General features: G+C 56.6%; 1 protein-coding gene across 10 annotated transcripts in view; it reads right to left on the minus strand.

Annotated features, from left to right (window-relative positions):
* MAST3 (microtubule associated serine/threonine kinase 3) overlaps window positions 1–11,631 on the minus strand; it is a 38,461-nt gene extending 26,830 nt beyond the window's left edge. For 9 of the 10 annotated variants that reach the window (XR_015769517.1, XM_028126860.2, XM_028126853.2 and 6 more), the window contains exons 1-2: window positions 3,491–3,868; window positions 3,097–3,186 (exon numbers count right to left, since the gene is read on the minus strand). Coding sequence is in view for 9 of the 10 variants with exons in the window: in XM_028126860.2 (XP_027982661.1) it covers window positions 3,097–3,186; window positions 3,491–3,537 (137 nt within the window). In the remaining variant the exon portion in view is untranslated. Of the gene's footprint in view, window positions 1–3,096; window positions 3,187–3,490; window positions 3,869–5,680; window positions 5,713–11,589 lie in introns of those variants that run through there. The other variant, XM_028126861.2, reaches the window with a different exon arrangement.

Here is an 11,631-nt window from a genome sequence, read left to right on the forward strand (position 1 = left end):
GTGGCCGCGGCAAAGGCCTCCCATGAAAGGCTGAGCCACTGATCTCTGGCACCAGCCCACTGCCCACCAGATCCTGTCTCTCCCCGGCTCACACACCCTCCATGGCTCCTCACTGCTTTTACAGCAAAACCACACTTCTGGGTGAATCCCTCTCCGAGGGCTCAGATCTTAACCCTGTCTGTGACTCAGGATCTGCCCCCTTCTACTTGTGCTAACGACTGTGTAAATGGCAAAGCCGCCGTGAGCGTACAGAACCCTACCCCCCTACCCCCAACCCTTTCTTGGTCTGACCACCCCAGCCCTTCCCACCTGCCCATGTACTGTCTGCACCCCTCCCAGCCCCGTCCGCTGTGTGGTTTTTAGTACCCTGGAAAGAAAAATGCAAATTCTTCCCATCTTTGGCATTCAAGGCCTCAGAGGGAACACTCTTCTGACAATGCCTTCTGTTGCGATCTTGTCAGAGAGGGCCAAACTCGTGGCCTTCTTCAGTTACCTCCCGCCCTTCTTCAGTTACCACCACCACCACCACCACCAGGCAGAGCCCTCCTACCTACTTCCCATTTGTCCATGCCACAAGCATTAACTGAGCATCTACTGTATACCAAGCCCTGCCCTAGGACAGAGGACAGATCCAGGTCTGGTCCTCAAGGGGCTCCCAAGCCTCTGGGTGAGAAAAACAACCCAATAATCACACAAGAAAACATGGAAATCACACCCATGATGCAGTGTCCATGAGGGAAATGGGACAGGCATAATGGATGTAATTGGGGCTTGGGAGACCCTGAATGGGGGGCTGTGGTTTGGAAAAGCTTCCTATCTGGGGGCTTGATAGAGACTTGACAAATGAAGAAAGGAGGAAAAGGAGGAAATGGAGCTCTGGGCTGAGGGGCAGCACATGCAAAAGCCCTGAGATTGGACCAGCTTGTGTTCTGGCAGCCCAGGAAGTCTCATGGCTAGAGGAGCGTGAGCCAGATGGGGAGATAGACAGGGAGGAGGTGGGGGGTCGCAGGGGCCAGACTCACGGGGCCTCAGCGGCTGAGGGAACAAATGTGGGCTTATTCCTAGGGTGCTTGGGACAGGGGAGGCAGGGACCCATTTCCTTGCCTGGCCCAAAGTGATGTGGTTCTGCTGCCCTCTGGTGGTGGGTGAGGAGGCTTTTCTGCTCAGAGCCCCAAACACTCTGCCTCCATTTGCTCCTGGTTAAAACTGGCTGAGCTGTTCACAACAGGTCCCTCCCCTCATCCGGAGTCGGGAGGGTAGAGGCCAAGGAGTCAGTGTCAGATTTGGCCTGATACTCTCTCCCAGGGTGCCGCTGGACAACACACCCTTAAGAGCTGAGTTTCCTCCTCTCCTAAATAGGGGGTAGAGCAATCCCTGCCTCCCACTGGACACCCCGACCTGGTCCAGCCCCCATCATCTCCTACCCGGATATTGTCCTAGCCACCTCCCTGACTCTGCCACCTCCATTACTGTCACCTGCCCCCAGCAGACCTTTCTTTCCCCAAAGCAGCCACAGAGGCTTTAAAAATCTTGGTCCTGGGGCACCTGGGTGGGTGGCTCACTTGGTTAATGTCTGCCTTTGGCTCGGGACGGGTCGTGATCCCGGGGTCCTGGGGTGGAGCCCCGCAACGGGCTCCCTGCTCGGCGGGGAGTCTGCTTCTCCCTTTCCTCCCTACTCATGCTCTCTCTCACTATTTCTGTCTCTCTCAAATAAATAAATAAAATCTTAAAAAAAAAAAATCTTGGGGGCGGCTGGGTGGCTCAGTCATTAAGCGTCTGCCTTTGGCTCAGGTCATGATCCTAGAGTCCTAAGATCGAGCCCCGCATCAGGCTCCCTGCTCAGTGGAGAGCCTGCTTCTCCCTCCCCAGCTCCCCCTGCTTGTGCTGTCTCTGTCAAATAAATAAATAAAATCTTAAAATAAAATACAATAAAACAAAACACCACCTCCCCCAAGAGGTCACCATCTGAATGTATCCTGTTTGTCCACTCACTTGTTTATTGCCCACCTCCTGAGAGCTGACTGAGAGCCCCCTGAAGGAGGGGCTATGTCAGTCTTGGTCACAGCTACGCCCTTAGCACCTGGCTTGCAGTAGGTGCCCACTTAATGAAGGTAACTGTTACCCAGCACCCAGTGTGGGCTCCAAATTGTTCTCTCTTCTCCCCATTAAAGGTCTGTGGAAAGAATCTAGGCAGCTCACTCATACTAAGGTATAAATGATTAATGGGTCCTCAAATTCTAGACATCACTGACTCACACCTCTGTCGTCTCCCTGAACTTTTCCCAAGCTGTGCGAAGAGCCCATGATAATCCTGATATTCCCTCCTGTGGTGGGGGGGTGGGGTGAGACCCTGAGATGCGCCAGGCACGGAGGGTGGCTCAAACCCTCAGTAGACGCTGGCAGCCATGCTGGCCCTGATACTTAGTCCCCAGACGTACTGAACCAGGAGAACTGGTGTCTCTTCTCTGAGCCTCGGTTTCCCCAGCTGAGAAATGGGGTCAGGAAGGGCACCTCCCTCACGGGGTTGTGGAGGAAACAGAAGGTATTTGGTACAGAGCTGGCACCCAGTCAAGCTGGCTCTTCCTCCCTACACCACTTTGCCCAGTTCAGTGCATCGGGCTGTCATGGTGAACTGTCAGCCTTGGGGTGTGTGTGTGTGTGTGTGTGTGTGTGTGTGTGTGTGTGTGTGTGTGTGTGTGTGTGTGTGTGTGTAGCTTTCCAACCAGCTGAGCTGGGTGTGGGGAAGGCCCCTGAGGTCCTAGCCTGGAAGGCCAGGCTGATTCAGTAGGGAGGGCCCAGAGCAGCCTGGAAATCCAGCACCTGTCTCAGGGATGTCCTTGGGCAACATCCCAAGTTCTGGCCTCACCTTGGCCACCTGTCGGATGGAGGACCTGTTGGCTAGGGCTGAAAATGGAATTTCCCTTTCAAGGTCCTAGTGTGCACAGCAGTTTCATTTTATGGAGGGGTAAACTGAGGCCAGGGAGGTGATGTCACCAGCTCACAGTACCTTGGTGAGGAGGCTGGGTCTAGGTGGCTTCCAAGGCTCTGGGGTGCCAGGACAATGTCCGAGCCCTGCCCCCATGTGCTGTCACTTACCTCCAGGGGTGCAGGCCCAGCGAGGGGCTGCAGGGGCTGCAGGGGCTGCTGGGGCTCAGCAAAGATGGGCTCTGGCTGCTCGGAGACAGACTGCAAAGAAAGAGGCCAGGGACGGTGAACCTGGTGGTGGCCCCTGCGTGTGGCCAAATCCGGAGAGGGACCAGGACTTAGGTTCCCTTAGGGAGAAGGGGCCCCAAGGCCCGGAATTCTGGGTCTCTCCCAGACCGAGAGGGCGGGGCCTGACTGATGACCCCGGAGGGCACCCCGGAGGGCTCCCCGGAGGCGGCGGTGCGACTCTGGGCGACGTAAACAGAGACGCGGGGTAAGGGTGGTTGTCTGTCTGCTTCTCTCCCCCCCCCCACCCTATTTCCCCCCTTCTCCGACAAGGACTCACTCGAGGGTCAGCGCCGGGATGTGCAGCTTGTCCCTGCGAGACTTCATGCCGAGGCCGGGGCTGCGTCTACGCGGCCGGGTGCCAAAACCCCCCTTGTGGCCCCCGAGCCCCGATCGTGGCGCGATCGGACAGACCCACAGACGCGGACGTGGGGACAGCACGCCTGGCGGGCGCGACCGACGCGGCGCTGAGGCTGGGCCGCTGGGGGCGCGGGGGGCGGGCTCTCTCCTCCTCGGGGCGGGGCTCGGAGCCCCGCACCTGCGCGCAGGCCCAGCCCAGCAGGAAAAGTCGGGTTGCGGGAGGCTGGAGTCGCGGGTGCCACCCCCTCCCGGAAAGCGACGCCAAGGCTGCCGGGTCTCGAGCCCCCGGGCTGAGCGGCCGGAGAGGAAGGGCGGTCACCGTCTCCCAGATTGGCAATATTGCTCCATCGTCTGGCCCCGCCCCTTCCCGGCGGTGGCCGGGTCTCTGCCCTCGCCCCGCCCCCGGGGGGGGTCTCTCGCACCCGAGATCTGAGCGCGTCCTGCCCCTGTTCCCCCACCCCCAGCAGCTCAGCGCAGCGTTCGGGGCCCCTCGCGGCGGTCTCAGCATCCCGGTGCACACCAGAGGCCGGGTCCACGCCTCCAGGTCTTTGCTTCACCGGGTTCCCTCTGTCAGGAGCGTCCTCCCCCTCACCCACATCCGAGTTCAGTCCCACGGGCCCCTCTTTCGCGGAGCCATCCCTAAACAACGACCCATGGCTCCCCGAGTCCCACCCTCCCTTTTGCCCAGTGCAGATCCCAAGAGTCCGGGGTTGTTTGTGTCTGGCTATGGCCCCCTCGACACCCCACTTCACTTGGACCCAGTCAGGAACACGGCAGGTAGCAAAGAGTAGACAACCCTCAGGGAGCCTCTGCCCTCGTCCTGCCCCGGTAGCCCAGGACTTTGCCCTCCATGGTTCCGACTTTTTCATGTCCACCACCCCGCCCTCATCCTGGGCAAAGGCCAGGGACAGTGCCTGCCTGCCTTCTGGTCAATGTCGGAGCCCTGCCCCTACTGTGCCCCTCAGGCTCCTCCCCACCAGCTGCACTATCCCCAGTCCAACAAGAACAGATGGTCTGGGCTTGGGGGCCAGTCTGACCCCATCCCCACCATCAGATTTCAAACTCTCATCCAACCCCCAAGGAACTCCCCCTTCTCCTCTCCCTCTCCCTCCCCTGTGCTCTCTTCATTCCAGCTACCCCTGTCTCCATGGTGTTCTTCCAATGCCAAGCTGGTTTGCACCCCAGGACCTTTGCCCATACTCTTCCCTCTAGCTGGAAGGCTGTTCCCCTCGGATTTTCCCCCTTGCCTCTGCCTCCTTTTCCAGATCTAGGTTCAAATGTCACCTCCTCCAAGAGGCCCCACACCTTCAGGGCTAAAGCTGCCCCCTAGCCCCTCTGTCTGTCTCTGTTTAATTTCTCCCCTGTATAATATCACTTCACCATCACTCTCCCCAAGACAGTGTGAGCTCATGGACAGGGTCCAGCATAGGACCCTGTCTCTGGGTCCCCCGTGCCTGGAACAGGGCCCGGCACACAGTAGGCACTCAAAAAAAGTTTGTTAAGTGGGTGATTTCACTGCGGGGCAAGAGAATTCCCACCCCTCAGGCGAACACAGCCCCCAAAGAGGGGGTGTCTGCACTCAAACACCTCCAGACCACCAGCACAAGGCAAACCCCTCCCTGTCCTGGGCTTTGATTTCCCATCAGTAAACCAGCAAAGGCACTGACCAAAATATTCCGTGAGCTTTTGGGATCCAAAAATGCCAACCTACAGACAAACGCTAATGAGACCCTGAAGGATACACTTCTCTACCTGTGTTCCCCAAGAGTGAGGGCCCCATCATGGGAGGCATGCAAGCTGGTTCCAGGATACTTGGCTGGAATTCTATACTTTGGACTCTAGATGCGAGACAGTTTTCTCTTTTCCAGGCTGGATGCCCTTGTGTCAGTGGTACAACCCTACTACACTTCTGTTTCCTCAATTGCAAACTGGCATGGGCTTCCCAGCTTGTGAGAGCCAAGTGAAGCACTTCTGAAGCATTTTGGAACACTGGGAAAGGATCAAGGTTAGAAGCTTTGTTATAATTATTAAATAAATTCACAGTTTGGAGGCTGCTGCTGAAAAATCTGTGCCCAGGACCACACAGCCCACTGGCCTTAGATGAACTCACCCACGTCCCCGGCGTGGCAGGCTCAGCTCCTTCTGAAATGAGAGGAAACAGGGGTCACTCCCGAGGAGACAAACCCTTCACATCCCTGGCCCTCCACTCACCTCACCGCCGCCCCCCCCCCCCCGCCACCCCGTTGGCCCCTTGATCACCCAGCTCCAGACAATGCCTCCTTTCTGCTGCCCTACACACTGGGCTCTGCCTGCCTCAGAGCCTTTGCACCAGCTGTGTCTTCTGCCGGGACTGCCTTCCCTCCCCTCTGGTGCTAGTTAATTGCACATCATCCCTCAGCTCAGGCATCCCTTCCTCCTGAAGCCCTCCCAGACTCCCAGTCACCTCCCTGCCCAGCTCATACCCTACTTGCACTAAAAACAGCTTCATTATTTTAAATAACAAATTAGTTATATTTATAAGGAAGTATCTCAAGAGTGGCTAAATACTAACAATCTGTTGAGGAAGGGAAGATTCTTGACTCATCCTCACCCTGCCCCCTCCCAGATCTGAAAGCCATTTCCCCCTCACCTATGCAGATTTGTGTCCTGGGAGCCGGTGGAGGGTGGGGGCCCTGATCCGTGACTCCCTATTGAAGACCCTTTTAGAGCTCAGCAAGCTGACTTGCATCAACCCTGGGTGTCCTCACCAGGGCAAAAAGCCCTGCACTTGGGGTCCATGGTGACCCCAGAGTCCATCCTCAAATGTGGCTCACCCAAGAAGGTTTTTAAATTCTCAAAAGGCCATGTAGCACCAGTTTAGAATCTGGGGATACTCAGACCTGGGTCCAGATCTACTTATTATCTGTTCCTTCCCGGCTGTGGGACCTTAAGCAAGTAACTTGTACCATCCGTGCTTTGATTTTCCCATCTATAATGTGGAGGTAACATCAGGAGGGGTCCAGGGTAATAATGATCAGTTAGTATTACTGTTGCTGTTGTGTGTTGCTGTGTTATTGTTGAGCTCAGCCAGGGCCTAGGCGGACTATCATAATACCTGATATATTTCACATTTACTGAGTCGCCTACTACAGACCAGGAGCAGGGGCCATTTTACAGGCTGGGAAACTGAGGCGTAGAGGGAAGCCAGCTGCCCATGTCTCCTGGCAGAGAGAAGGCGGGGAATCCAGGTCTCTGGACATCCCTCCCTCCCCCCTCCTCCCCGCCCCAACACACACACGCCAGGGCGGTCGCGTCGGGGACACATGACTATTTTTACCTAGGTGGGCTCTGGGCTGCCCACATCCAGAGCGGGGCGTTCACCATGGCAACCACTGACGTCATCGGCCTCCGCAGCCAATTCGAGAGGGCCGGAAGCTGCCCCGCGCCAGGACGGGGCTGGGAGAGGTTGGCTGGGTCCCCCAGCTGGGGAAGGGGAGGAGGGTCCACAGGATTGGGGTGTCACTCCGAGGCCTGACCCCAGCTACCTTGAGCCCACAAAACAAAGCTGAGCTGTTCAAGATGGGAAGAGGCGGACCTGCCATCCTGAGATGTTTCTGTCTGTTTGAATGAATACCTCTGGGGACCGAGAGCTCACTAGCATTCAGGGCAACTGATCATTGTCCCAGGAACCACCGCCACCATTAAGGCCTCCTTCAGTCCCGCCCCCCCCCCAGTTGTTTTGGGATCTTATGCCTGCTTACCCCTCTCCTCTAACCTGTGAAAGAGTGAGGAGTTGGAATCTGAGCCCAGGGCTACTTGCTGCACCCCTCCCCCATCCCAACCATTTCCTTCCAAAGCCCGGCAGTCCTGGGTTCCCAGGCAAGCGCCCCCTCATCTGAGCTGTGTGACCCCCGCCAAGCAACCTCACACCTCTGTGCCTCAGTTTCTTCATTTGGAAAGCCTCCTGGTGACACAAGGTCTTGGAAGGAATCTAGTAGCAAGCCAAGGGCCTGGCACTGGGGGAGGCTTCAATAAATCAGAGCCAAGACAGTGAATTTTGTGAGGTTAATAATTACCACCAATTGAACAACAAATTTTAATTTGCTTCCAAAATACAAAAAGATGTGAAGTGGCAGAGAGAATCGAGGGAAGGTCGGCAGCCCCCTGCAAAGGCTCTATGGAAAGCTAGGGCCACATGGAACTCTCTCGGCACCGCCCCCGGACCCTCTGCTCCCAGAGCCATCTGCTTCCGCCTTCAGCCCCCTCTTTGCAGGCTGTTCCCCAAGGAGTGGCTCCCGCGTAGACTGGGGTAGGTGGGGGCCCAATCCCTTGGAACTGCCCTTTAAAGATAATATTTACGGCATCCTCTTCTGTTCTTGGCTGGGCTGGGCAATGCTGCCTTCCAGCCAGAAGCCTCAGCTCCATCCCGAGGAACCCCCAATCTGGAGAAGACAGAGCAGGGAATGGACACCCCCATACTGGAGGCATTAGCAGGGACGCGGGGGGAGAGAAGGGGCTGGAGGGGGGGAGCCAAGAGGCTTCCTGGAGGGGGGTGTCAGGCTAATGGGAATCTGTAGGGTGGAGGTGGGACTCAGCCCGGTTGGCACCAAGCCCCATGGGAAGTTGGCAGCTGCAGTGAAGGGAGAGAGAAGTCAGCAGGGACCCCATAGCACCAGCCTGAGGGCTTTTGGGAGGAATAGAATAAGTGGAAGTGGGCGACGAGGAGGCAAGATGGACCTTCGAGGGAACCCCTCCAGCAGCAGCAGAGACAAAGTTCAGATACAAGCTCTGGCCATCTTCACTGCCCCTGGATTTGGGCACCTGGGGTTTTAAAATTCTGTCCTTTGTGAAGCAAAGGTCCAAGCGGGAGATGGTAAAAAATAACGATAAAGTAATACGAATAGAAGCTGTAGCGATAAGTTTGCATGAACTAGCACCTAGAAACACTGCACAGAAGACAGAGCTTAAGCCAACCCAGGAAGGCCCAGGTGCTGGCTCTAGCCTCGACCCAAGGCAAACTGGTGGTCGGAGGGCCAGACCAGGGCCTGTTCACCACCTCCCAGCGCACAGCCAACTGCACGTCCTACATTGGCACAGCCAGACTGGCCAGCATGCCCAGAGCTATTGCCTGGACTGCTCAGTCAGCAACTGACCCAAGTCCCCTCCACTTCCTCAGGCTTTTATGAATTGACTCTTTGACCTTTGGCAAGGGTCAGCCTCCAGAGTATCTGATTGGCTCTGACCAGTAGGCTGCCACCTGCTTGGCGGGGAGGGGGGCGGTTCTCCTGGGCCCATTAACAGAGCTCCAGTTAAGGGACTGTAGAGCGAGTGGCCCCAGACCGAGGCCCTGAACAGTTTTGTACCCACAGCCGCCAGACTGGCTAGAATTCCAAATCTCTTACTCTCCCTCTCAGATCCTCAGTTTCCCCCTCTGAAAAAGGAGGCTAATAATAGCACTGATTTCTTGCGCTGTTAGAATTAAATGCATGTTCAGTGCTTAGCGTTTGTAGGTGCCCATTAACGTGAGCCGTTAATAAATAACGGCCGTTATTTATTAAATAATAATAATAAATAATAGCCGTTAATAAATAACTAATACTATTATTTTTTAAAAATTATTTTCATCATCTGGGGCGCCTGGGTGGCTCCATCGGTTGAGTGTTTCTGACTCTTGATTTCAGCTCAGGTCACCACCTCCGGGTGGTGGGATCGAGCCCCGCATCCGGCTCCAGTGCAAAGTCGGCTTGTCTCTCACCCTCTGTTCTTCCGCCCACTCATGCTCTCTCTCTAAATTAAATAAGATATTTAGATTTTATTTATTTATTTGAGAGAGAGAGAGAGCGTGCACAGGCAGGGGGAGCGGCAGGCAGAGGGAGAGGGAAAGGCAGGCTCCCCGCTGGGCAGAGAGCCTGCCATTTTATTTTATTTTATTTTATTTATTTAAATAAATAAAATCTAAAAATATATATCTATTTTCATTGTCTCCTACTTGGTCGTTCACTCCGGGCCCCTCCCTAGCTTCTGGCCCCCTCTCTGCCCTCCACTGGCTCCAGAGAAGTCTTTCAAAGGCCTGAGATCTGGTTGTGTCCTCCCCTGCTCCAGCACTTTCCATAGCTCCCAGTCACCCTAAGGGGAAAGTCTAACCTCGTCAAAATCAGCGCTGGAAGCTCCTGAAGTAGATGGTCCCCTCTCACAGCCCCAGCTCTAGCGCTAAGAAATGGCTTCTAGTTTTCCCATACAACACATAGAGTTACATGCTTCTGGGCCTTTGCACAGGCAGTGCGCCCTCTGCCCAGAATTCCCTCGCCCACATGGGCCGTCCCTACTTGTCCCTCTGCCTCCAGGCTGCACTAGCAGCCTGCTAGTGCAGGGATGGTCTGGAGGGGGAGCCATACCTGCCTGGGTTCAAATCCTGACTCTTGTCACCTATATGCTGTGACACCTGAACGGTGGCTACGCTTCTCTGAGCCTCAGTTTCCCCTTTTGTAGCATAGGACTCGTCATCAGGGTACGGATGCCTCCCCCCCATGGAACAGGCCCCCACTTCCTGACGTCAGCAGCACCCCCATTCGCCTACCCGATGGCAGTTTCTCTATTTTAAGAGGCCGCGGGCGGGGCTTGAGTCTAACTGGGACTCTGGGCGGGGCCTGCCCCCCCACAACACCCCACTCCTCACCGCCCCCTCCTCTACGCCCAGGCCCCTCGCGGCTGCCTCTGGCCTCGGACTTTCCCCTTTCGGCCCCCTCCCCCCGCCACGACGGGCAGGGGTGGTGGGGTGGTGGGGGTGTTTCTGCCCCGCAGCTCTGGCCGTGCCCTCCCTGACCCACCTCCCACCCCGTCCTTTCTAGGTTTTAGCTTCCCTCAGATTAGCTTCCCTTAGACGCTTCTATTTCCCCATACACCCACCTCCACCTGCCCCGCCACCCGCGTCTGCAAGGCCACCCAGCAACGCTTGGTTCAGGCGCCTTCTCCAAGTGTGCCTGAGCGTCCCACACTGCAGCTGACCACTCCCTGGGGTCCCCGCTGCTCAGGCGTCTGTTTGCCCCAACAGGCTGGGAAATCCAGGGGAGCGGTTTCAGAGGATCAACACCCGCTGCCTCGCCCCTGCCGGGCACACAGCAGGCACTCAATACGCGTTTGTTGGGTAAATGATGCATCTCTGGTTCCCGACCTGCAACCTGGGAGCTTCTTAAAGGTGTGCTCTAAGCCCCAGAGGGAACTGGCTAGATCACCTTAATTCCCAGAAAGGTCAAAGAAGTTGCCCACCGGGGTGACATGGCCCCCTGCGTGGGTTCGAATTCTGGCACCCCTGTTCTTATCTCCTGGTAACTCAGCCTCCCAAACACAAATCCAGGGCCAGAGGTCAGAAAAGGAGGGCTCTTACGGCAAATGGGGAAACTGAGGCCCGGAGAAGCAAAAGTGGCTCCCGCCCTACCCCCCCCCCCCCCCCCGCCGCTGCCGCAGCCATTGACAGTGCTCTGTGCAACAGAGAGCTAGTTAAGGCCGCCGGACTGAATCCCTGTTGGGCCACCTCGAGGTTGTGACTTTTCCAGACTCGAGCCTCAGTTTCCTTGTCTGACAGATGGGCGCCTGGACAGCCCCAACCTCCCCTGCTCACCTTAGGGGTGATCTGAGGCTGGGGCGCGGTGGCTCAGCAAAGGCACGAGGCGGGTAATAATACATATTAATTAATATTAATATATCACTAGTAAAAAGATTAAGACAAGGATGAACATATGGTGAGCGCGCAGACTGCTGTTGCTCATATTATTATTAGAGCAGCTGGTGGGAAGGGGCGCAGCCCTCAGCCCCTTTCTCCCACGCTAGCGCTTGGAGCCTCAGTTTCCCCATATGCCAAACGGGGTATATCCCCTTCCCGCCGGGCAAAAAGCACTTTGAGAAGCGGGTGGGCAGAAGGAGCGACCGAAGCGCGCGCCCCGCCTTCCGCCTCAGTTTCTCCGGACGCCGAAGCCCCGCCCCTGGCACCCAGGCCAGGTCTACTCTGCTGTGCCCCCCGGCCCGCCCACGCAGGGGCCTCACCTGGAGCCCGCGGCGCCGCAGGAGGCTCGGCTCGTCCATGGC

This window comes from Eumetopias jubatus, unplaced genomic scaffold, assembly GCF_037043125.1.
Source record: "Eumetopias jubatus isolate StellerSeaLion01/CBP00866 unplaced genomic scaffold, mEumJub1_p1.0 scaffold_1, whole genome shotgun sequence".
Taxonomy (NCBI): domain Eukaryota; kingdom Metazoa; phylum Chordata; class Mammalia; order Carnivora; family Otariidae; genus Eumetopias; species Eumetopias jubatus.